At 39.5% G+C, this 24,657-nt stretch overlaps 1 protein-coding gene across 3 annotated transcripts in view; it reads left to right on the forward strand.

The window, feature by feature from the left end:
- Positions 1–1,444: 1,444 nt before the first annotated feature.
- Positions 1,445–24,657, forward strand: part of LOC115143061 (natural resistance-associated macrophage protein 2-like) — a 47,731-nt gene continuing 24,518 nt past the window's right edge. For 2 of the 3 annotated variants that reach the window (XM_029683073.2, XM_029683075.2), the window contains exons 1-2: positions 1,445–1,563; positions 11,187–11,303. In XM_029683073.2, the coding sequence (XP_029538933.1) occupies positions 11,273–11,303 (31 nt within the window). In that variant the 5' untranslated portion in view covers positions 1,445–1,563; positions 11,187–11,272. The remainder of the gene's footprint in view (positions 1,564–11,186; positions 11,304–24,657) is intronic. The other variant, XM_029683074.2, reaches the window with a different exon arrangement.

Consider the following 24,657-nt stretch of genomic DNA (forward strand, 5'->3'; position numbering starts at 1 on the left):
GAACATCTCTAAAACTAAGAGCATTGTATTTGGTACAAATCATTCCTTAACTGCTAGACCTCAGTTGAATATGGTAATGAATGGTGTGACTGTTGAAAAAGTTGAGGAGAGTAAATTACTTGGCGTTACCTTAGATTGTAAACTTTCATGGTCAAAACATATAGATTCAATGGTTGCAAAGATGGGGAGAGGTCTAGCTGTAATAAAGAGATGCTCTGTTTTTTTGACACCACACTCCAAAAAGCAAGTTCTGCAGGCTCTAGTTTTGCCTAATCTTGATTATTGTCCAGTCGTGTTGTCCAGTGCTACAAGGAAATACCTAGTTAAGCTGCAGTTGGCCCAGAACAGAGCGGCACATTTTGCTCTTATTTGTAATCAGGGGGCTAATGTTAATACTATACATGCCAGTCTCTCTTGGCTAGGAGTTGAGGAGAGACTGACTGCATCACTTCTTATTTTTATAAGAAACCTTAATGTGTTGAAAATTCCAAATGGTTTGCATAGTCAATTTACACACAGCTCTGACATACACACTTATCCCACCAGACGTGCCATCAGGGGTCTTTTCATAGTCCCCAAATCCAGAACAAATTCAAGAAAACGTACAGTATTATATAGAGCCCTTATTGCATGGAACATCCTTCCATCTCATATTGCTCAAATAAACAGCAAACCTGGTTTCAATAAATAAATAAAGCAACACCCAACGGCACAACGCCTCTCCCCTTTTTGACCTAGATAGTTTGTGCGTATGCATTGATATGTAGGGTACGTGTGCCTTTTTAAAAATGTATGTAGTTCTGTCCTTGAGCTGTTCTTGTCTAATGATGTTCTGTATTATGTTTTGTGTGGACCCCAGGAAGAGTAGCTGCTGCTTTTGCAACAGCTAATTGGGATCCTAATAAAATACCAAATGAGCAAGGCAAAGGCAACAAGCCTGATATGGAGATGGTGCAGAGATGGCAGGAGCAGTGGAATAGATATATTAAGGCATTTATTTCAAGTACAGAGGAAGGTTGGGGAAGGTAGAACGGCAGGAAGGGACAGAAGAGAGGAGCCGATTTTTTACAAAATTAAAGGTGAGACCCAGCTGGTTGAATAAGATCTGAAATGTGATAGAAAAGCATCCAACAGGAAAGTGTTATTCTTGCCATTAAACAGATACAGTGGAGCATGTATTGCTACAGTGTGAGCAGTTTCAGAGGGAAAGAGACACTGAGATCTAGTATGAGGGAAAAGGGGATACAGGAAATTAGTTGAATTAGAATATTGAGTAGAATGTTATTATATATAGTCTCAAATATTTGATTTTTTTTTAAGAGCAACGGGGCTGGCAGATAGGATTTAGTTTCTCACTGTCTCTGGGCCGCACTCCAGTACAGTAGGTGGCAGTAATGTACCATAACGTTGGATGCCAACTACTGATAAACCCCACCGAAGAAGAAGTTGTGTTACTGGCTCAGTGGTGTCACTGCACTTGCTTGTGTCGACATCTAACGTTAGCTATGTGTTATTTAATGTAATGACATTTACACGACCATACTTTTTACACGCTATATCCAGGTAAGACGGCGCATTTTTTATTTATTCCAGTGGTTGTTTTACTTGTGAACTGTGCAGCTAATTGCTTGCCAGATAGGTCAAAGTTAGCTGGCTAGCTGGTTAACGTTAACTGTTAATAAAAAAACGAAAGTCACGATAACATCTTTGCTTCACTGCTTTATGGTAACGTTACTCATTTGATGTCTACTTTTTGGTCATTTTAAGTAGCTGCCAACCATAGAAATGTCTAGACTTTCTGGCTCCCTTCCTAATCCAGTTGACCACACTTGCTATTTAACGTTAGTTGTTTTTGACTGGGTCTCAATGTCAAAGTGAGCCCATGTGGTCAAACAGTTTACAGGAAATAAATATAGTCTAGTGTTAGTCCAAGTAGTGCTCTTAAGGAGCCTAATGTTACCGTTACTCCTTAAAGTGGAACTGACAGCCTTTTAACTACTTTGCAGATATGAAACACAATCATAATATCAGTTTAAGAAAAATCGAATTCCCAGTTTATGCTTAAAAACTAACTTCATAAGAATTTTTTAAAATATATTTTATTTAACGCTATTCCATGACATGCATATTGGGTGCGTTCATACTCTGATTTCAGAGCACTCTTGTCTGAGTGTACATATTATACACATTTGCAAAATGTGTAAAAAGTCAAGGGGTCTGAATACTTTCCAAATGCACTCTATTTGCAGAAATTCATTCGGGTGTATTTTGTGGCTTTTGGCGAATGCATTCCAATGATCAGAAGTCGCGCTATTGCTACTGCCTGTGAACACAGTACAATTCAAAGGGAATGATTGCAGGCCCGTGTGACAAATGCCTTATTTGCCTATAAGCCTATTTCAGCTTTGATTGGCTATGGGTCACCGGTCTGTGTAGACTTCTGTCCTTGAAAATATGTTTTTATTAGGTTTTATTGACTAATTCTATGAATTTATGAAAATGACCATATCTAAGTGCTCGCTTGTCAGAAATTGTACAAAAAAAGTGTCATATTCTTCCTGGGGGTGTATATGAACAGATTTGAATAATATTTAATGTTGCTAAATCGTTGTCAGTTCCAGTTTAAGGTCCAAAGACCTTAAGTCATTTTCAGAAGTAGACTGGCTCTGGCAGCCAATACTGCATCTAAACGTGAATCGGTTCTTCATTGCGATACAGTTCTTGAAATATAAAGCCTTTTACTTTCATATCACAATTTCACAAATACACTATTTACCAAACTCCACCGTACAAAATACTCCTTTGTCCAATGACTCTTATGTGTACTGTAATGGAACTGAGAGTCATGATCAAGGGCTAGTCTCGTGTATGCAGTGTAGGTTGCAGGTTCAAACATATACCTTACATAACTTCACTGTTTGAAATACTGCTAGTTCATCATTTTAATCTTCTCAATGGAGTAGTGTGGATATAGGTACAGTGGCATATCCCATCCTTACATTGAGGTATGTTTTCTGACCCATATCTCGCACCAGCACCACAGTGTCTTAATGTAACCATGATTGCGTTCTGACCTCAGTGTAAACTATCATAACGGTATGGTCGATATCTTTTGGCAAGGCCTATAGCCTAGTATAACATTTTAAACAACTTTATAAGATGTTCTAAAGTTGCTAAGCTGTTCATTCAGCCCTCTGAGGCATTTCTAGGTGAAACTGTTCCTTGTCTTGTGAGGAATGTAGCCTAAAGATTTGTGCTTCAGTCCTAATTTAGGCTGTTGTACCTTTAAAAGAGATTGTGTGTGTGCAAGGTCCTTGTTCCGTTAGGGAGGTGACAGATATGGAGTGAGCTGTTTTTTACAGATTAGGTCTGGTAGAGAGAGAGGAGGGGGGCGAGCAGAACTGCTCCCACTCTGTTCTCTCTCTTCTGCCCTCATTCTTCTCAGTATCGTGCGTCTGTTCTTGGGAAGAATGAATGACCGGGACTGGTAATTTGACAATTTTGACTGAGTAGTCCTATACACAGGTGCTATACAATTTAATTTGATTTACATTGATTGGGGTGTAAGTCCAAGGTTGACAATGGATAGGGAGTCGTTCCATGTCATTTCAGCATGCCATGACACCCACCATCTCAGATTGTTCTGAAGTTGTTTCTGTAGTTAGAACCAAGTAAAATAGGCATTCTTGAAACATTATTTTGTTGAAATTTAATTTGATCTCAGAGAAATTAAGAATTGCACAAATTGGCCATTTTTTATTTATAGGATTCAGATAATATTAAATAATTATATTACCTAACATCTGATTTGGGACCAAACTTATTCCTACCCATTAGGGCTGACCACATTTAGTCGATTGTTTGGACGATAGGCTGTTGGTCAAGCATGATTTTTTTTTTTTTTTGTCGAGCAGTGGCAAATAAATTATTTTTATATATGGCACACAAGTCACCTGTCTGAGTGGACTAATCCATTATGGAGGCCGCAGGGATGGAACACCAGTATCACCAGTAGTAACCTACATTTACCGTTAAATTAACATACACTGAATGAAAATATAAATGCAACATGCATAGTGTTGATCCCATGTTTCATGAGCTGAGATAAAAGAAAAAGCTTATTTCTCTCAAATGTTCTGTACAAATTTGTTTAAATCCCTGTTAGTGAGCATTTCTACTTTACCAAGATATGCTACACCTGTCAGTTGGATGGATTATCAAGAAGCTAATTAAAAAGCATAATCATTACAGATTTGCACCTTGTGCTGGGGACAATAAAAGGCCACTTTAAAACGTGCAGTTTGTCAGGTGCCACAATGCCACAGATGTCTCAAGTTTTGAGGGAGCGTACATTTGGTATGCTGACTGCAGGAATGTCCACATGGAGCTGTTGCCAGATAATTGAATGTTCATTTCTCTACCATAAGCTGCCTCCAATGTCGTTTTTAGGGAATTTGGCACTACGTCCAACCAGCCTCACAACCACAGACCACGTGTCTGGAGTGTTGTGTGCGCGCAAGTGGTTTAATGATGTCAACGTTATGGTATGGGCAGGCATAAGCTAAGGACAACGAACACAATTGTATTTTATCGGTGGCTATATGAATGCCCAAAAATACCGTCCTGAAGCCCATTTTGTTTTGAGCACTCCTGTCAATTTTGATTAAGGACACTCACATGATTATGCGTAGAAGGAGACCTAGGCTGCCTGGCCTGCATGCAAATTTAGGCCCCAAAATTTGCCCATTTGGGGATCTGATACTATTTCTGATTGTCTTAACTCCGCATCACTTTGGAGCTTCTCAAAGTAAGTTTTTCTTCGCCTCAAACAGCAAGTAAATTATGTCTATTTTTACATCCATTGAGAATGACAATAGTTCCTCAACTGTTTCCAGCTCTATCCCTTGCAATAACCACTCACCATGAAAGGGGAAACAGATGTGATGCTCTGATCCGGTGGAAATTTCATAAAATAGGCCTACCTGATTACCCATTCTCCTTGCGCAAATAGCCTACAGTTGTGTCTCTGTCTGTCTGGAGCTCACTGGCATGGGAAACGATGTTGCAAGTTTGCTAGCACTAATTTAGGGCCTGACCAAGTTAATAGTTGAAACAGCCTTATTCTAAAATGGATTCAATTGTTGTTGTTTTTTATCTCTCAATCTACAATACCCCATAATGACAAAGCAAAACGTTGTTTAAAAAAAAAAAAAAAATGTTGGCAAATAAAAAATAACTTTTATCACATTTGCATAAGTATTCGGTCCTATATTCAGTACTTTTTTGAAACACCTTTGACAGCGATTACAGCCTCGAGTCTTCTTGGGTATGACACTACAAGCTTGGCACACTTGTATTTGGGGAGTTTCTCCCGTTCTTCTCTGCAGAGCCTCTCAAGCTCTGTCAGGTTGGATGGAGAGCGTCGCTACACAACTATTTTCAGGTCTCTCCCGAGATGTTCGATTGGGTTCAAGTCCGGGCTCTGGGCTAGGCCACTTCAGGACATTGAGACTTGTACTGAAGTCACTCCTGGATTGTCTTTGCTGGGTGTCCTGTTGGAAGGTGAACCTTTGCCCCAGTCTGAGGTGCTGAGTGCTCTGGAGCAGGTTTTCATCAAGAATCTCTTGGTACTTTGCTCTCTTCAGCTTTCCCTCGATCCTGACTAGTCTCCCAGTCCACGTCGCTGAAAAATATCTCCACAGCATGATGCTGCCACCACCATGCTTCACCATAGGGATGGTGCCAGGTTTCCTTCAGACGTGACGCTTGGCATTCAGGCAAAACAAAGCGTGATTCGTTGACAATTATAATCCAAGCCCAACCTTATTTGTTGTCTTTTGTTTTGAGCACTCCTGTCAGTGTGACACACTGAGGTTCCAAACTCAGTTTTAGACTAGACTGACTTTGATAAAAATGATCATATTTACACTTTGTAGTCAATTTTGACACCTGAATAAATGTTTGACTCGTCAATCCTACATAGACCGTTTTCAAAGGGATCAGTTTCTTTTTAGGGGCAGTCGCTCTTTACAACTGAATTCATGAGAATCACCCTGCTCTCTTAGGGGGCTATCCCTATGCAATTCTCATATGAATACTTTTCCTATAAGCCCAAAATATTGATTAAGAAATGGGCGAGGGACTACAATGTTGTAATAACCTTAATAAAAGAAATAATTGCATGGAAGTCTTGTTTAAAAAAAAAAAATTAAATCAGGAAACAGCTCTATCTATTGTGATTAGTGACATTTACCATTAAACCCAACGCAACCCAAAACCATTAAAATTACAAATCAATACACAGTGTGTTTGGGACTTTTACCATTGATGATCATTACAGACCATACCATTGAAACCATTAGAACTGCTGTAGCCTAATGGTTTGCTTGTTCAACAGGAATGGTCTAACAATAACTAATCCAGACCTTTCTTGAAGAGAGAACTACACACAAAGGGGTGGTTTCCTGGACACAGATTAAGCATAAAAGACCAACAAACTGATTTGCTTTCATGGAGGATGACCACACAATTGTTTTTCATCATGAGGCAAATCTATTGGTTTTCTGCACAAAGTTGCAAAGAATATGTTGTGATCTATTTAATTAACACGAGACCTGCAAAATATATAAAAGACTGGCGGTATTGCGGGAACAGCTGCATTTAGTGAACAAAACCTGGGGTTTCCGCACTACTTCATGGTAAACAATATACGTGACTTCAATTATTCTCTCTGAACAGGGAACACATTACATAGAATGGAGAAGCAATACTACAAGCCGCAGTTTCATACTACTGGTCAAACAGTGTATTCAGACCCCATCCCCTTTTCCAAGTTTTGTAACATTATTATACATTATTTTTTCCTCGTCAATCTAAACACAATACACCACGATAAAGTGAAAACTAATTCATAAAAATAGACACCTTTTTTACATATGTATTCGGACCCTTTGCTATGAGACTATAAATTGAGTTCCAATGCATCCTGTTTCCATTGATCATCCTTGATGTTTCTACAACTTGGAGTCCACCTGTGTTAAATTAAATTGAACATGATTTGGAAAGACACACACACCTTCCAGAAGGACAACCATCTCTGCAGCATTCCACCAATCAGGCCTTTATGGTAGAGTGGCCAGATGGAAGCCACTCATCAGTAAAAGGTACACTACAGCCCGCTTGGAGTTTGCCAATAGGCACCTGAAGGACTCTCAGACCTTGAGAAACAAGATTCTCTGTTCTGAGGAAACCAATATTGAAATCTTTGAACAATGAGAACTTTTTCAACTTAATATAATACATAAATAAAATCAATTTAGTCTCAAATAAATGATGAAACATGCTCAATTTGGTTTAAATAATGTGAAAACACAGTGTTGGAGAAGAAAGTAAAAGTGCAATATGTGCCATGTAAAAAAGATCATGTTTAAGTTCCTTGTTCAGAACATGAGAACATTTGAAAGCTGGTGGTAAAGTATTCCCTGTTCTTCAATATTCTCATTTAAGAAGTTTTAGGTTGTATATATTATAGTAATTACGACGCGTAGGCTATTTCGCTCTATATACCATTTGTATTTCATATACCTTTGACTATTGGATGTTCTAATAGACACTTTAGTATTGCCAGCCTAATCTAAGGAGTTGATAGGCTTGAAGTCATAAACAGCACTGTGATTCAAGAGTTGCTAAGAGCAGCTGGCAAACGCAATAAAGTTTGAATGAATGTTTACTAGCCTGCTGCTGCCTGCCACCACTCAGTCAGACTGCTCTATCAAATATCAAATCATAGACTTAATTATAATATAATAAACACAGAAATATGAGCCTTTGGTCATTAATATGGTCAAATCCGGAAACTATTATTTCAAAAACAAAACGTTGATTCTTTAGGTAAAATACAGAATCGTTCCCTATTTTATCGAACGGGTGGAATCCCTAAGTCTAAATATTGTTACATTGCACAACCTTCAATGTTATGTCATAATTATGTAAAATTCTGGCAAATTAGTTCGCAATGAGCCAGACGCCCCCAAACTGTTGCATATACCCTGACTCTGCGTGCAATGAACCCAAGAGAAGTGACACAATTTCCCTAGTTAATATTGCCTGCTAACATGAATTTCTTTTAACTAAATTTGCAGGTTAAAAAATATATACTTCTGTGTATTGATTTTTCTGATAAGGTAAAAATGTTTCTGTTTCTGTCTCCATATGATAGGGTAAATATATCCAATGCAAAGAAAATCTACATTTAAATGGTGTTAATATTAATTTGCAGAAGTCGGAAGTTGACAAACACCTTAGCCAAATACATTTAAACTCAGTTTTTCACAATTCCTAGTAGAGAATAATAGTAGAGAACATTATTTATTTCAGCTTTTATTTCTTTCATCACATTTCCAGTGAGTCAGAAGTTTACATACACTCAATTAGTATTTGGTAGCATTTAAATTGCCTTTAAATTGTTTAACTTGAGCCAAACGTTTCGGGTAGCCTTCCACAAGCTTCCCACAATAATTTGGGCTCCTGACAGAGCTGGTGTAACTGAGTCAGGTTTGTAGGCCTCCTTGATTGCTCACACTTTTTCAGTTTTGCCCACACTTCTATAGGGTTGAGGTCAGGGCTTTGTGATCGCCACTCCAATACCTTGACTTTGATGTCCTTAAGCTATTTTGCCACAACTTTGGAAGTATGCTTGGGGTCATTGTTCATTTGGAAGACCCATTTGCGACCAAGCTTTAACTTCCTGACTGATGTCTTGAGATGTTGCTTCAATATATCCACAATTTTCCCTCCTCATGACGCTATCTATTTTGTGAAGTGCACCAGTCCCTCCTGCGGCAAAGTACCTCCACAACATGAAACTGCCACCCCCGTGCTTCACGGTTGGGATGGTGTTCTTCGGCTTGCAAGCCTCCCCCTTTTTCCTCCAAACAGGGTCATTATGGCTTCATCAGACCAGAGGACATTTCTCCAAAAAGTACGATCTTTGTCCCATGTGCATTTGCAAACCGTAGTCTGGCTTTTTTATGGCGGTTTTGGAGCAGTGGCTTCTTCCTTGCTGAGCGGCCTTGCGGGTTATGTCGATATAGGACTTGTTTTACTGTGGATATAGATACTTTTGTACCTGTTGCCTCCAGCATCTTCACAAGGTCTTTTGCTGTTATCCTGGGATTGATTTGCACTTTTCGCACTAAAGTCTGTTCATCTCTAGGAGACAGAATGCGTCTCCTTCCTGAGCGGTATGACGGCTGCGTGGTCCCATGGTGTTTATACTTGCGTACTGTTGTTTATACAGATGAAGGTGGTACCTTCAGGCATTTGGAAATTGCTCCCAAGGATGAACCAGACTTGTGGAGGTCTACATTTTTTTTTGAGGTCTTGGCTGATTTCTTTAGATTTTTCCCATAATGTCAAGCAAAGAGGCTCTGAGTTTGGTAGGGTAGGCCTTCAAATACATCCATAGGTACACCTCCAATTGACTCAAATGATGTCAATTAGCCTATCAGAAGCTTCTAAAGCCATGACATAATTTTCTGGAATTTTCCAAGCTGTTTAAAGGCACAGTCAAATTTGTGTATGTAAACTTCTGACCCACTGGAATTGTGATACAGTGAATTATAAGTGAGTGAAATAATCTGTCTGTAAACAGTTGTTGGAAAAATTACTTCTGTCGTGCACAAAGTAGATGTCCTAACCAACTTGCCAAAACTATAGTTTGTTAAACAAGACATTTGTGGAGTGGTAAAAAAAAACAAATCCCACGGAAAGTTTCCACCTGTGAATAGTCCACAAAATGTGCAACCTTAGTCAAGTGCCAGTTTTGTCACAATCACCCAGCACTTGTGGGGACTATTCAAGGAGAGTTGGGCTGAAGCGTTAGGTTGCAATTAGGACAAAGTGAATTGCTTCCCTGGAGGACTGGCTTGATTTGTGAGGATGACCACACAATCTATTGGTTTTCTACCCAAAGTTGCAATGAAAATGTTGTTATCTATTTAAACACAAGAAACCAGCTAAATGGATTTAAGAGTTTGGTGGTATAAGCAGGAACAGCGGCATCTAGTGGTCTGAATTTGGTACTTTCCCACTACTTTATGGTAAATGATGCAAACGTCGATGACCTAATTTCTCTGAACATGCGAAAATTAAAGTAAAAAATCACCAGATTCACAGGGAATACATTACATGGTACTGTATGTACAAGCAATACTCCAAGCCACAGCTTCTTACTACTTGTCAAAAGTCAAGAACTGATACTGTATAATCCTACAGGTTTTTATTTTGTGATTGGCATGAGGGGTCTGAGTGGCTTTTGTGTTGTTTTTTCCCCTCATGTCTTACTCACTGGTAGGAAGAAGTTTGGTCCAAATCGGATATATTTATTTAATATTATCTGAATCCTCTAAATTTAAAATGGGCAATTTGGTTTCAATGAATTAGCTTAATTTCTCAGGGTTCAAATTCTATTTCTGCTAAATCTTTCATGAGTGCTAATCGTGTCGATCTGAGATGGTGGTTGTCAAAAACGTCTCATGCTTTTTGAGGTGGAACGACCCAAGGGTCTTCTGATATCTCTTGTATGGGCATTTGTAAAGCTGTACTGTGTAAATGAGGTCAGGAGGTTTTTGTTGACTTCACATTGAGGGAAGTACTGAATAAGATGTATTCTAACCATGGTGACCATATTGAGGTCAATTCAAGGCTTTTGTTATGTTCTCACTATTAGGCTAATATGACGGAAGTGGTCATGTGCATTTCTTGCGGAGTCATTTTTGCTGTTGCAGAACTAGTTACTAAGCATCAATATCAGTTGTCTCCTGTCATAGCTTATCGATAGCTTTAAGAGTGCTTATTTCCCATTGTTATGAAAAACTTTGGAGGTTACTTTTGTTTAGTTTATCCTAACTCCTCAAATCCTCAATTTTCAATAGCGCGCCTGCTCTTCTCAGGCAAAGCAATATTAAGCTGAGAAATGGTGGAAGGAAACGGAACTCTAACCGTTCACAAACATGGATCCTTCTGTGATTTAGTGGCTGACTAGAATGAATGATACCCACAATGACCAGAGTTGAATTGGTCAGGATTTTAAGACTAGATAGTTTTTAAAACTATAAATAAGAGTGTTACTGGTCTCTGCAGTGTTTGAAATTATATTTTTCTTAATATTTTTGTTTTAATTTCAGTTGTCTGTTTCCAGACAGATCTCCAGTCCCTGCATTTACAGAGCTCCCCCTCCCCTCGGGCCCCCCTTTAACCCCACCCCACCCTGATGAAGACAGCGTGGGAAGCAGACCAGGAAGGTAACTTATGATAACAGAAGCACGACACACTCACTCCTACGCCTTACTGTGGTCAGCTCAGCACACATGGTGCACTATAGGCCCTATGCCTGCCTACACAATACATAGAATTGTAGAATTGCTTTACTAAACCTCATTTATTGTTAACATTTCGGTCCAAGACCTTTTTTACAAGACAATGTGAGATTCACACATTGTTCTAGAATATAGAAATGCTTTTGCAAAAACGTCCTGCACTACAAAGAGAAGCTTGGTAGTGGGAGTGATAACTCTCTTCTAAAGTGCACACAATAGATTCACTTACAGTGCCTTCAGAAAGTATTCACACCACTTGACTTTTTCCACATTTTGTTGTTACAGCCTGAATTGAAAAATTATTCTATTTTGATTGGCCTACATACATTACCCCATAATGTCAAAGTGGAAAAGCTAAAATGTCTTGAGTCAAGTATTCAACCCCATTTGTTATGGCAAGCACCTCTTGTGACTAGAGGGCAGTATTTTCATTTTTGGAAAAATAGCGTTCCCAAAGTAAACAGGATATTTTGTCAGGACAAGATGCTAGAATATGCATATAATTTACAGTTTATGATAGAAGACACTCTAAAGTTTCCAAAACTGTAAAAATATTGTCTGTGAGTATAACAGAACTGATATTGCAGGCGAAAGCCTGAGAAAAATCCAATCCGGAAGTGCCTCATGTTTTGAAAGCTCTGCGTTCCAATGCGTCCTTATTGAGCAGTGAATGGGCTATCAACCAGATTACTTTTTCTACGTATTCCCCAAGGTGTCTACAGCATTGTGACGTAGTTTTACGCCTTTATGTCGAAGAATACCCGTAAGCGGCTACATTGTGTAAGTGGTCACCTGATGGCTCTTAGAGTGATTCTCGCGTAAAATACAGAGGTAGCCATTTTTCCAATGGCGTTATGCTAATGAGTGTCAGTCGATGATTACGCTCCCGGATCCGGGATGGGGTGTCACTAGAGGTTAAGTAAGTTCAGGTGTACACATTTGCTTAACAAGTCACATATTAAGATGCATGGATTCTGTGTTCAATAATAGTGTTTAACATGATTTTTGAATGACTTTGTCATCTCTACCCTACACATACATTTATCTGTAAGGTCCCTCAGCTGATCAGTGAATTTCAGACACAGATTCAACCACAAACACCAGGGAAGATTTCCAATGCCTTGCAAAGAAGGGCACCTATTGGTAGATGGGTAAAAAAAAAGAAGCAGACATTGAATATCCCTTTGAGCATGGTGACGTTATTAATTACACTTTTCATTACACCCAGTCACTACAAAGATACAGGCGTCCTTCCTAACTCAGTTGCCGGAGAGGAAGGAAACAGCTCAGTGATTTCACCGTGAGGTCAATGGTGATTTTTAAAATATGCTGGACAAAAATATAATCGGAACATGTGTTGATCCCATGTTTCATAAGCTGAAATTAAAGATCCCAGAAATGTTCCATATGCACTAAAAAACGTATTTATCTCAAATTCTGTGCAAAAATGTGTTTACATCCTTGTTAGTGAGCATTTTTCCTTTTCCAAGATAATCCATCCACCTGACAGGTGTGGCATATCAAGAAGCTGATTAAACAGCATGGTCATTACACAGGTGCACCTTGTGCTGGGGACAATAAAAGGCCACTCTAAAATGCACAGTTTTGTCATACAACACAATGCCGTCGATGTTTTGAGGGAGTGTGCAATTGACATGCTGACTGAAGGAATGTCCACCAGAGTTGTTGCTAGAGAATATAATGTTCATTTCTCTACCATAAGCCACCTCCAAAGTTGTTTTTGAGAATTTGACAGTACGTCCAACCAGCTTCACAGCTGCAGACCACGTGTAACAACACCAGCCCAGGACCTCCACACCCGGCTTCTTCACCTGCGGGATCATCTGAGACCAGCCACCCGGGTAGCTCATGAAACAGGAGTATTTCTGTCTATAATAAAGTCATTTTGAATAGCTGGGCCTGGCTCCCCAGTGGGTGGGCCTATGCCCACCCATTGCTGCACCCCTGACCAGTTATGTGAAATCCATAGATTAGGGTCTAATTTCACTCTTTCAATTGACTGATTTCCTTATATGAACTCTAACTCAGTAAAATGGTTGTGTTTTATATTTAGTTCATTATACAATTTACAAAAATCACAATTGACAAAGATACACCTTATTTTACAAGTATAAGTACTGTAATTACATGCATGTGTTTTCAAAAGTCAAATGTGGAATTAAGCATAAGGTGTGTTTTGGAAAAAGTACTTTCACCAAGGTCTTTCTAGGTAATATTGGTATTAGGATGTGGATATGTGTGGTTCAAATGTATTTTAGATGTATATATTGAATGTGATCTAATGGGCAAATGGCATAACATGATATGCCTATAAATGATCTAAATATGTGGTATATGGACCGAAAACTCTCTTGGGATCAATAAAACAGTATAAGTAAGTGCTAAAACAGGTACACATGTCAAAATGGGGAGATATCCTCATTTAAGTTGTGTGCTTACTCTTTTCTGAAACACAAACTCCAGATTGTGGCTTTGAGTAAATTAAATGGGGTTTATATTAGAGGTCGACCGATTAATCGGAATGGCCGATTAATTAGGGCCGGTTTCAAGTTTTCATAACAATCGGAAATTGGTATTTTTGGACACCAATTTGGCCGATTTAAAACATTTTTTAAATTTATTTTTTTAACACCTTTATTTATCCTTTATTTAACTAGGCAAGTCAGTTAAGAACATATTCATATTTTCAATGACGACCTAGGAACGGTGGGTTAACTGCCTTGTTCAGGGGCAGAATGACAGATTTTTACCTTGTCAGCTCGGGGGATTCGATCTCATAACCTTACAGTTAACTAGTCCAATGCTCTAACCACCTGATTACATTGCACTCCACGAGGAGACTGCCTGTTACGCGAATGCAGTAAGAAGCCAAGGTAAGTTGCTAGCTAGCATTAAACTTATCTTATCAATAAATCATAATCACTAGTTATAACTACACATGGTTGATTATATTACTAGTTTATCTAGCGTGTCCTGCGTTGCATATAACCGATGCGGTGCGTATTCGCGAAAAAGGACTGTTTTGCTCCAATGTGTACCTAACCATAAACATCAATGCCTTTCTTAAAATCAATACACAGAAGTATATATTTTTAAACCTGCATATTTTGCTAAAAGAAATCCAGGTTAGCAGGCAATATTAATCAGGTGAAATTGTGTCACTTCTCTTGCGTTCATTGCACGCAGAGTCGGTGTATATGCAACAGTTTGGGCTGCCTAATTTGCCAGAATGTTACGTAATTATGACATAACATTGAAGGTTGTGCAATGTAACAGGAATATTTAGACTTATGGATGCCACCCGTTAGATAAAATACGGAACTGTTCCGTATTTCACCGAAAGAATAAACATATTGTTTTCGAGATGATGGTTTCTGGATTCGACCATATTAATGACCTACGGCTTGTATTTCTGTGTGTTATTATGTTATAACTAAGTCTGATTTGATAGAGCAGTCTGACTGAGCGATGGTAGGCACCAGCAGGCTCGTAAGCATTCATTCAAACAGCAATTTCGTGCGTTTTGCCAGCAGCTCGTCGCTGTGCTTCAAGCATTGAGCTGTTTATGACTTCAACTCCCGAGATGAGGCTGGTGTAACTGATGTGAAATGGCTAGCTAGTTAGCAGGGTGCGCACTAATAGGGTTTCAAACGTCACTCGCTCTGAGACTTGGAGTGGTTGTTCCCCTTGCTCTGCAAGGGCCGCGGCTTTTGTGGAGCGATGGGTAACGCTGCTTCGAGGGTGGCTGTTGTCGATGTGTTCCTGGTTCGAGCCCAGGTAGGGGCGAGGAGAGGGACGGAAGCTATACTGTTACACTGGCAATACTAAAGTGTCTATAAGAACATCCAATAGTCAAAGGTATATGAAATACAAATCGTATTGAGAGAAATTGTCCTATAATTCCTATAATAACTACAACCTAAAACTTCTTTCCTGGGAATATTGAAGACTCCTGTTAAAAGGAACCACCAGCTTTCATATGTTCTCATGTTCTGAGCAAGGAACTTAAACGTTAACCAAATTGAACATGTTTCATTTTATTTGAGGCAAAATGGATTTTATTGATGTATTATATTAGGTTAAAATAAGTGTTCATTCAGTATTGTTGTCATTATTACAAATACTTTTTATTTTATTTTTTAAAAATCTGCCGATTAATCTGTATCGGCTTTTTTTGGCCCTCCAATAATCGGTATCGGCGTTGAAAAATCATAATCGGTCGACCTCTAGTTTATACACCCATATTTCTTGACAACCCTTACTTAATCAAATGAATTATATTTTACAAAAAAATATATACGATAGGTGTAAGCAGTGGTCCTGGTAAATAAAGTTACCAACACACATTGAGTATACATTAGAAATAGCATGACTGAAATTAAGGTTCTCATTGCTGAAACGGACCTAAAAAGGATTCGGTAATGAGATGTTTCGGTATTTTTTATTTATTTAACTAGGCAAGTCAGTTAAGAACAAATTCTTATTTACAATGATGGCCAACCGGGGAACAGTGTAAATGTAAATGTAACAGTGGGTAAACTGCCTTGTTCAGGGGAAGAACGACAGATTTTTACCTTGTCAACTCGGGGATTCGATCCAGCAACCTTTCAGTTACTGGCCCAACACTCTAACCACTAGGCTACCTGCCATCCCGGTAATGATGGGCCAATAGCTCAATTTGCAAGTAATAGGAGACAGCCATTATGAGTCTGCAAACAATTGTTCTCATCACTAAAGCCCATCCATGCCTCCATGTTGGTAAGTTAATGGTTCTCAATTTCCCTATTTTTGTCATTTCGGGTGACGATTTGGCAATAATAAAAATCAGGAGGTTGTGACCAAGCTTCCACGGATTGAAGGGGAAGGGGTTGTAAGACAGTCTTTGCCATTCTGACTCATATTGACATTGGAAGTTCTTGAGACATTCAGTGAGGTAGGCTACAAATAGCCTACGGAACCGAAGTTCAGGTTAGAAAGAGGATTGGATTTAGACACCAGAGAGTCCGTGGGAGTTGAGCAAACAAAGAAGCACAATGAACACTCCAACTTGAGTGGAGTACTTGTCCTTGTATCAGACTCAGTACACTTCGGTGCTGTTATAGTGTGAGGACACATCAAGGATCTACTATACTTTCATAATGATGTGCTGTTACTAGGGCTGTTTAGGTGTCTATAATACCGCCACACCGGCGGTCACAAGTCATGACTGCAGTCAAATTCCACTTGACCGTTTAGTCATGGTAATTCAGATTGTCCAAGCTCTGATGCTGCTGATGGTCATTAGTAGCCTACCAAACATGCTAACTGCCTGGTACTCAGCACTCTATTGTCCCTCTAATCACTCTGACATGAAAATGAACCATGGGAAGAGTGTCCTCCATTCGCTATTTAAATGCATACAGTAAATTACTTTTTTTTTCTGCCCATGGTTTCGAGACCCGGTGCATGATAATCGTCTATTCTAAATCAAAACAAATTTCACATATTATTTAGTATATGTCAAGACAAGATAAATCAAAAAGTCTAATTGGTGGCAATATTAGCTGAAAACTTGTGAATTATATATGATCAATTGTGAGTGATGCCCAGCTTAAGGCAAGAAACAGCCATGCATTTGCAACTTTTTTAAATCATTGTCGCACACCTCATGTAGCCTAGACAATAGGCCTATAAGGTTTGTATCACAACTAAAGTGACCAAATTTAGGGTCACTTTTGAGAACGGTGTTTTCCTGCTAATGGAACTAATGCGCATATAGCCTACTGCCGTGTACGCATTTCTGCACTAATAATGTGAAGAAATAGTCAAATAGTTTCTCAACATTTTAACTTCTTGGATATAGGGGGGCGCTCTTTTAATTTATGGATAAAAAAACTTTCCCGTTTTAAACAAGATATTTTGTCACTAAATGATGCTCGACTATGCATATAATTGACAGCTTTGGAAAGAAAACACTCTGACGTTTCCAAAACTGCAAAGATATTGTCTGTGAGTGCCACAGAACTAATGCTACAGGCGAAACCAAGATGAAATTTCATACAGGAAGTGCCCCAGATTTTGAATGTGCTGTGTTCCAATGTCTCCTTATATGGCTGTGTATGGGTCACGAATGAGCTTAGACTTTCTGTCGTTTCACCAAGGTGTCGACAGCATTGTGACGTATTTGTAGGCAAATCATTGGAAGATTGACCTTAACCTCTTACGTCGACCCGACACGCATGCGACCCATCTAGCCATCTGGAAATGCAAATGCGCTACGCTAAATGCTAATAGCACTCTTTAAAACTCAAACGTTCATTAAAACACATGTAGGGTACTGAATTAAAGCTATACTCGTTGTGAATCCAGCCAACAAGTCAGATTTTTAAAATGCTTTTCGGCGAAAGCATGAGAAGCTATTATCTGATAGCATGCAACACCCCGAAATACTCGAAGGGGACGTAAACAAAATAATTAGCATAGCCGGCGCTACACAAAACGCAGAAATAAAATATAAAACATTCATTACCTTTGACGATCTTCTTTGTTGGCACTCCTAGATGTCCCATAAACATCACTATTGGGTATTTTTTTCCGATTAAATCGGTCCATACATACCCTAAATATCGATCTATGAAGACTGTGTGATCAAGGAAAAAACACAGTTTTAAAACGCAACGTCATTTTTTTAAATTAAAAAAGTCAACGATAAACTTTCACAAAACACTTCGAAATACTTTTGTAATCCAACTTTAGGTATTAGTAAACGTTAATAATCTATCAAATTGATCACGGGGCGATGTGTATTCAATAACTCCACGTCTTGAAATCATGTTCAGAAATTTCTACTCCAAAACATCCTGTCGGAGACCGGAAGGAATGGGCTCTCTCTGACTCGTTTGACCAAGAAACAAAGGCCAGGCAATTGACAAGACTGGCGACATCGTGTGGAAGCTGTAGGACTTGCAATCTCAGCCCTATGTAATTTGGTTTCCCATAAACAATACATGCAAGTGGCGCATTGATACTTTTTCCAGTTTTCAGTGATCAGTTTTTCTTGCGCTTTTCGATGAAACGCAGGCTCTGTTATAGTCACAGCCGTGATTTAACCAGTTTTAGAAACGTCAGAGTGTTTTCTATCCACACATACTAATCATATGCATATACTATATTCCTGGCATGAGTAGCAGGAAATGTTGCGCGATTTTTAACAGAATGTTCGAAAAAGTAGGGGGTAGACTTAACAGGTTAAGAGACTACATCTACCAGGTGGCCGCTTGGTGTCCTCCATTGCAATTATTGCGTATATATATCTCCAGCTGCGTGTATTTTTAGTTTGCTTCGAGGAGAAACACAGCTGCCACAAATGATTTATCATCGAATAGATATGGGAAAAACACCTTGAGGATTGATTCTAAACAACATTTGCCATGTTTCTGTCTATTATGGAGTTAATTTGGTAAAAAGTTCGGCGTTGTAGAGACTGCATTTTCGGATTTTTTTCTTAGCCAAATGTGATGAACAAAACGGAGCGATTTCTCCTACACAAGTAATATTTTTGGAAAAACTGAACATTTGCTATCTAACTGAGAGTCTCCTCATTGAAAACATCCGAAGTTCTTCAAAGGTAAATGATTTTATTTGAATGCTTTTCTTGTTTTTGTGAAAATGTTGCCTGCTGAATGCTAGGCTTAATGCTATATGCTAGCTATCAATACTCTTACACAAATGCTTGTGTAGCTATGGTTGAAAAGCATATTTTGAAAATCTGAGATGACAGTGTTGTTAACAAAAGGCTACGCTTGTGAGTGAATATATTTCATTCATTTCATTTGCGATTTTCATGAATAGTTAACGTTGCGTTATGGTAATGAGCTTGAGGCTATAATTACGCTCCCGGATATGGGATTGCTCGACGCTAGAGGTTAAGCTAAAAGTTCTCATCTGTTGCGTAAACCTCATTGCTTAAAACTGTTTTTTTTTCAACCTGTTGCTCCTACCCTCTACTTTTTTGAACATTTTGTTAAAAATCGCGCAACATTTCAGCGCCCTGCTACTCATGCCAGGAATATAGTACGTTCATATGGTTAGAATGTGTGGATAGAAAACACTCGGACGTTTTTAAAACTGGTTAAATCACGACTGTGGCTATAACATAACGTGCGTTACATCGGAAAGCGCAGGAAAACCTGATCACAGAAAATGGAAATAAATATCCTTGCGCCACTTCCAGCAATTGTTCACAGTGAGCCGAATTAGATAAGACCGAGGATTCAACTCCCACAGCATCCCCATGTTGTCTAGAGTCTTGTGAATTGAATCATCTTTGATTCTTGGTTGAACCGAATCAGGGGAACCACTTACCTCCAGTCTCCGCCCAGATCATTTGGAAGAGCTCTCTCGTGAAATTTTTCCAAGACGACAGCTAATGATTTTTACATCGCCTCCTGATGATTTTTATCGCTTATTAACGTTTACTAATACCTAAAGTAGCATTACAAACGTATTTGAAGTGTTTTGTGAAAGTTTATCGTCTACTTTTTGAATTTAAAAAATTACGTTACGTTGTGAAATCGCTGTTTTTTTCAGTTTATCACACAGTCTACAAATAACGATATCTTGGCTTTATATGGCCCGATTTAATCGAAATAAAGACCCAATAGTGTTTATGGGACATCTAGGAGTGCCAACAAAGAAGATGGTGAAAGGTAATGACTGTTTTCTATTTTATTGTGCGGTTTGTGTAACGCCGAAATGCTAATTATTTTGTTTACGTCCCCTGCTGTGCTTTTGTGTTGTAGTGTATTGGTGCATGCTATCAGATAATAGCTTCTCATGCTGTCGCCGAAAAGCATTTTAAAAATCTGACTTGTTGCCTGGATTCACAACGAGTGTAGCTTTAATTCGATACCCTGCATGTGTATTTTAATGAACGTTTGAGTTTTAACTAATACTATTAGCATTTAGCGTAGCACATTTGCATTTCCAGAGCTCTAGTTGGGACGCAAGCGTCCCGAGTAGAGGGAAGAGGTTAAATGCTAGTCGTTGTATTAATTTGGGATCCATCGCATCCCACAACTGTCCCAGTCTATGTTTGGATATTTATTTCTAGCACCGAATAGAATATGTAAACTTTTGTACTATGGGGGATAGTAGATTGACATAGGCTACTGCTTTTGCTGTTTGTTAAACCTACTCATCTTGTTGGCTGACGAAAAGTAAAGGACAGTTCTTCCAATATCTTTAATATGCGTCTCAGATTTGGATAAGGATGCGCGCAGTTGGGTCCCCGATGTGTCTGTCTTCACTTGTAGCCTGTGAGAAAGACCCGATCACCAGACAATGAGAGGTGCTTCGGAATGGCTGCAAAAGGCATGGATTTTTGGGGGAGGAATTACAGCCACACAAAGGGGATGCAGCCGGGAAATTTGAGGCATTATCAAGTGCTTGTCAAAATGTGAATGAGAGACTGATGAACTGTGTACAGCCTGCACACAAAAAAACAAAGCAAAGCTCATGGCCTTCATGCAACTTTTTTCAAATCATCATTAGTCGCATCATGTAGCCTTAGAATGTGTTAAAAATCAAAACATATAGCCCAACATATGTAGCACAAATAGATGTACATAAATAACTCTAAGCATATAAGACGACCTGTTTCTTTGTTAACCGCTCAATGCAGAATAGCTGCATGTGCGACTTCCCTCAAATCGTTTGGAGGAAATATATTTATATTTTATTCAGCAATGTTTAATTGTATTCAGAATACTATAAAATAATGCCACAGAATTCTAAGAAATCTTGTCTGCTAAATTATCTTGTGTAGCCCACAGCCTTATGGTATAGCCAGATCAGACCCTAACATAAGGACAACTCAGAGTATGCTATTATGTTCTTCTGAAATAGACAACATTTTCTTCATATCATGTTTCTTTAGACCTGTCTAAAATAAATAATGGATTTATTGTGATGGTGTAGGCTATATTACATGGATTTATTCGATTTGTTTTAAATATAGTTTTTCCAAAGGTCTGCATCAGTGGCTTGTATGCTGTGCGTGAAAGCCAGGAGATGCTAAATAGGTTTATGTTAATTAATGCTAAATTAACGTGAGACCGCTTTTCAAATCAAATCCAATTTTATTTGTCAGATGCGTCGTAACAACAGTTGTTGACTAGCAGGGAAATGCGTACTTACGAGCCCGTCTCAACAATGCAGAGAGGAAGAGAAGATAAATAATAGTAAAGTAAGACAAGTAATAATAAATACACAATTAGTAACGATAACTTTGCTATATACAGTGCCTTTGGAAATATTCAGACCCTTTGCATATAGCAAAGACTCGAAATTGAGTTCAGGTCCATCGTGTTTCCATTGATCATCCTTGAGATGTTTATACAACTTGATTGGAGTATTTTATTTTTATTTAACTTTTTAATTTAACTAGGCAAGTCCGTTAAGAACAAGTTCTTATTTACAATGACTGCCTACCAAAAGTCAAAAGGCCTCCTGCGGGAATGGGGGCTGGGATTAAAAATAAATTAAATAAAAATATAGGACAAAACACACATGACGACAAGAGAGACAACACTACATAAAGAAAGACCTAAGACGACATGCCATGTGTTGCTGCCATGCTAACACAACATGGTAGCAACACAACATGGCAGCAGCACAACATGGTAGCAGCACAAACATTGTTGGGCACTGACAACAGCACAAAGGGCAAGAGGGTAGAGGAGACAATACATCACGCAAAACAGTCACAACTGTCAGTAAGAGTGTCCATGATTGAGTCAAAACTGTCCAGTTTGAGCATTTGTTGCAGCTCGTTCCAGTCACTAGCTGCAGCGAACTGAAAAGGTGAGCGACCCAGGGATATGTGTGCTTTGGGGACCTTTAACAGAATGTGACTGGCAAAACAGGCAGAACAGAACATGTGGAGGATGAGGGCTGCAGTAGATACCTCAGATAGGGAGGAGCGAGGCCTAAGAAGGTTTTATAAATAAGCAACAACCAGTGGGTCTTGTGACGGGTATACAGAGATGACCAGTTTATAGAAGAGTATAGAGCGCAGTGATGTGTCCTATAAGGAGCATTGGTGGCAAATCTGATGGCCAAATGATAAAGAACATCTAGCTGCTAGAGAGCACCCTTACCTGCCGATCTATAAATGACGTCTCCATAATCTAGCATGGGTTGGATGGGCATCTGAATCGGGGTGTGTTTGGCAGCTGGGGTGAAAGAGTAGCAATTGCGATAGAGGAAATCAAGTCTAGCTTTAACCTTAGCCTGCAGCTTTGATATGTGCTGAGAGAAGGAAAGTGTACCGTCAAGCTCTAAACTACCTCAAGCTCTAAACCCTCAGAGGTAGTAATCACACCTGTGGAGGAGTACACTTGTGTGTGGTAAATTGAGTTGATTGGACATGATTTGGAAAGGCACACACCTGTCTATAAAAGGTCCCACGGTTGACAGTGCATGTTAGAGCAAAAACCAAGCCATGAAGTTGAAGGAATTGTCCTTAGAGCTCCGAGACAGGATCGTGTCTGGAGAAGGGTATCAACAAATGTATGCAGCTTTGAAGGTCCCCACAGTGGCCTCGATCATTCTTAAATGGAAGACGTTTGGAACCACCAAGACTCTTCCTAGAGTTGGCCACCTGGCCAAACTGAGCAGTCGGGTGAGAAGGGCCTTGGTCAGGGCGGTGACCAAGAACCCGATGGTCACTATGACAGAGCTCCGGAGTTCCTCTGTGGAGATGGGAAAACATTCCCGAAGTACAACCATCTCTACAGCACTCCACCAATCAGGCCTTTATGGTAGAGTGGCCAGACGGCAGCAACTACTCAGTAAAAGGAGTAAACTAGGAATAAAAGCTATTAACTATTTAGCAGTCTTATGGCTTGTGGGTAGAAGCTGTAAAGGGTCCTGTTGGTTCCAGACCTGGTGCATCGGTACAACTTGCCATGCGGTAGCAGAGAGAACCGTCTGAGTGGCAGGAGTAATTAGACCATTTTTAGGGCCTTCCTCTTACACCGCCTGGTCTAGAGGTCCTGGATGGCAGGGAGCTCGGCCCCAGCGATGTACTGGGCCGTACGCACTACTACCTGTAGCACCTTGCACTCTGATGCCAAGCAGTTGCCATACCAAGCCGTGATGCAGCCAGTCAAGATGCTGTCAGTGGTGCAGCTATAAAACTTTGAGGATCTGACGACCCATGCCAAGTCTTTTAAGCCACCTGAGGGGAAAGAGGCATTGACGTGCCCTATTCACGACTGTGTTGGTGTGTTTAGACCATGTAGTTCGTTAGTGATGTGGACACCGAGGAACTATGGGGGCGTGCTCAGCCCTCTGTTTCCTGTAGTCCACTGTTACGGATACAAGTATCCTGTGTGTGTATCCTGTGTGTGTGTTTCTTTTCTCCCCTCACAGGTGAAAATCATCACTCCCCAATCAGTCAACAATCAATCATCAATCAGAAGACACACCTCCTCCTGTTTCCTACCCTATCACAGTTCCTTTCCCTTGGTTTAAAACCCCCATCAGTTGTTTGCTGTAGAGCTCAATCTCTCTGTAAATGCCATGTCTGTAGGTCTCTGTGTTTCACTCTCTCTTTGTGTATTAACCTCTCTTTTGTTTGAGCACCTCCATAGCACTTTTTCATCACCTGTGAGTATTGTTTTGGTTATGGTGTTTGTTTGTTTGCTGGTGGGAAAAGGGGAAACCAAGACAAGTCGCCCATGGGCATACACTACCCGTAGGTAGACTTACTAGTTAGAACTGGGCGGACCACCCACTGTATTTTTGGTTAGTTAGTTAGCTATTGTTAAAGTAGGCTAGTCTAGCTTAGGGGTGTTTTTTAATACTTATTGTTTCTTTCCTTGGGTCCAGCTCAGCCCCTTTTCCTGCTCCCCCCCATTACCGTGTGTTTACAAATAAACCTTGAGTTTGACGGTAGATTTCAGTTGTCGTGGTTATTTCGTTCTCACTTTTACTTTGTCACAATTATAATTTGCATGAGTTATGTTACGGGTCTCATTACCATCCCCCCTAGACTGTCGGGCCAAAAGGGATTCGTAACATTCACAATCAGCTCTTTTGTCTTGCTGAATGTTGTCAAATCAAATCAAGTTTTATTTGTCACATACACATGGTTAGCAGATGTTAATGCGAGTGTAGCGAAATGCTTTTGCTTCTAGTTCCGACAATGCAGTAATAACCAACAAGTAATCTAACTAACAATTCCAAAACTACTGTCTTATACCCACAAGTGTAA

Source organism: Oncorhynchus nerka, linkage group LG15 (genome assembly GCF_034236695.1).
Source record: "Oncorhynchus nerka isolate Pitt River linkage group LG15, Oner_Uvic_2.0, whole genome shotgun sequence".
NCBI lineage: Eukaryota > Metazoa > Chordata > Actinopteri > Salmoniformes > Salmonidae > Oncorhynchus > Oncorhynchus nerka.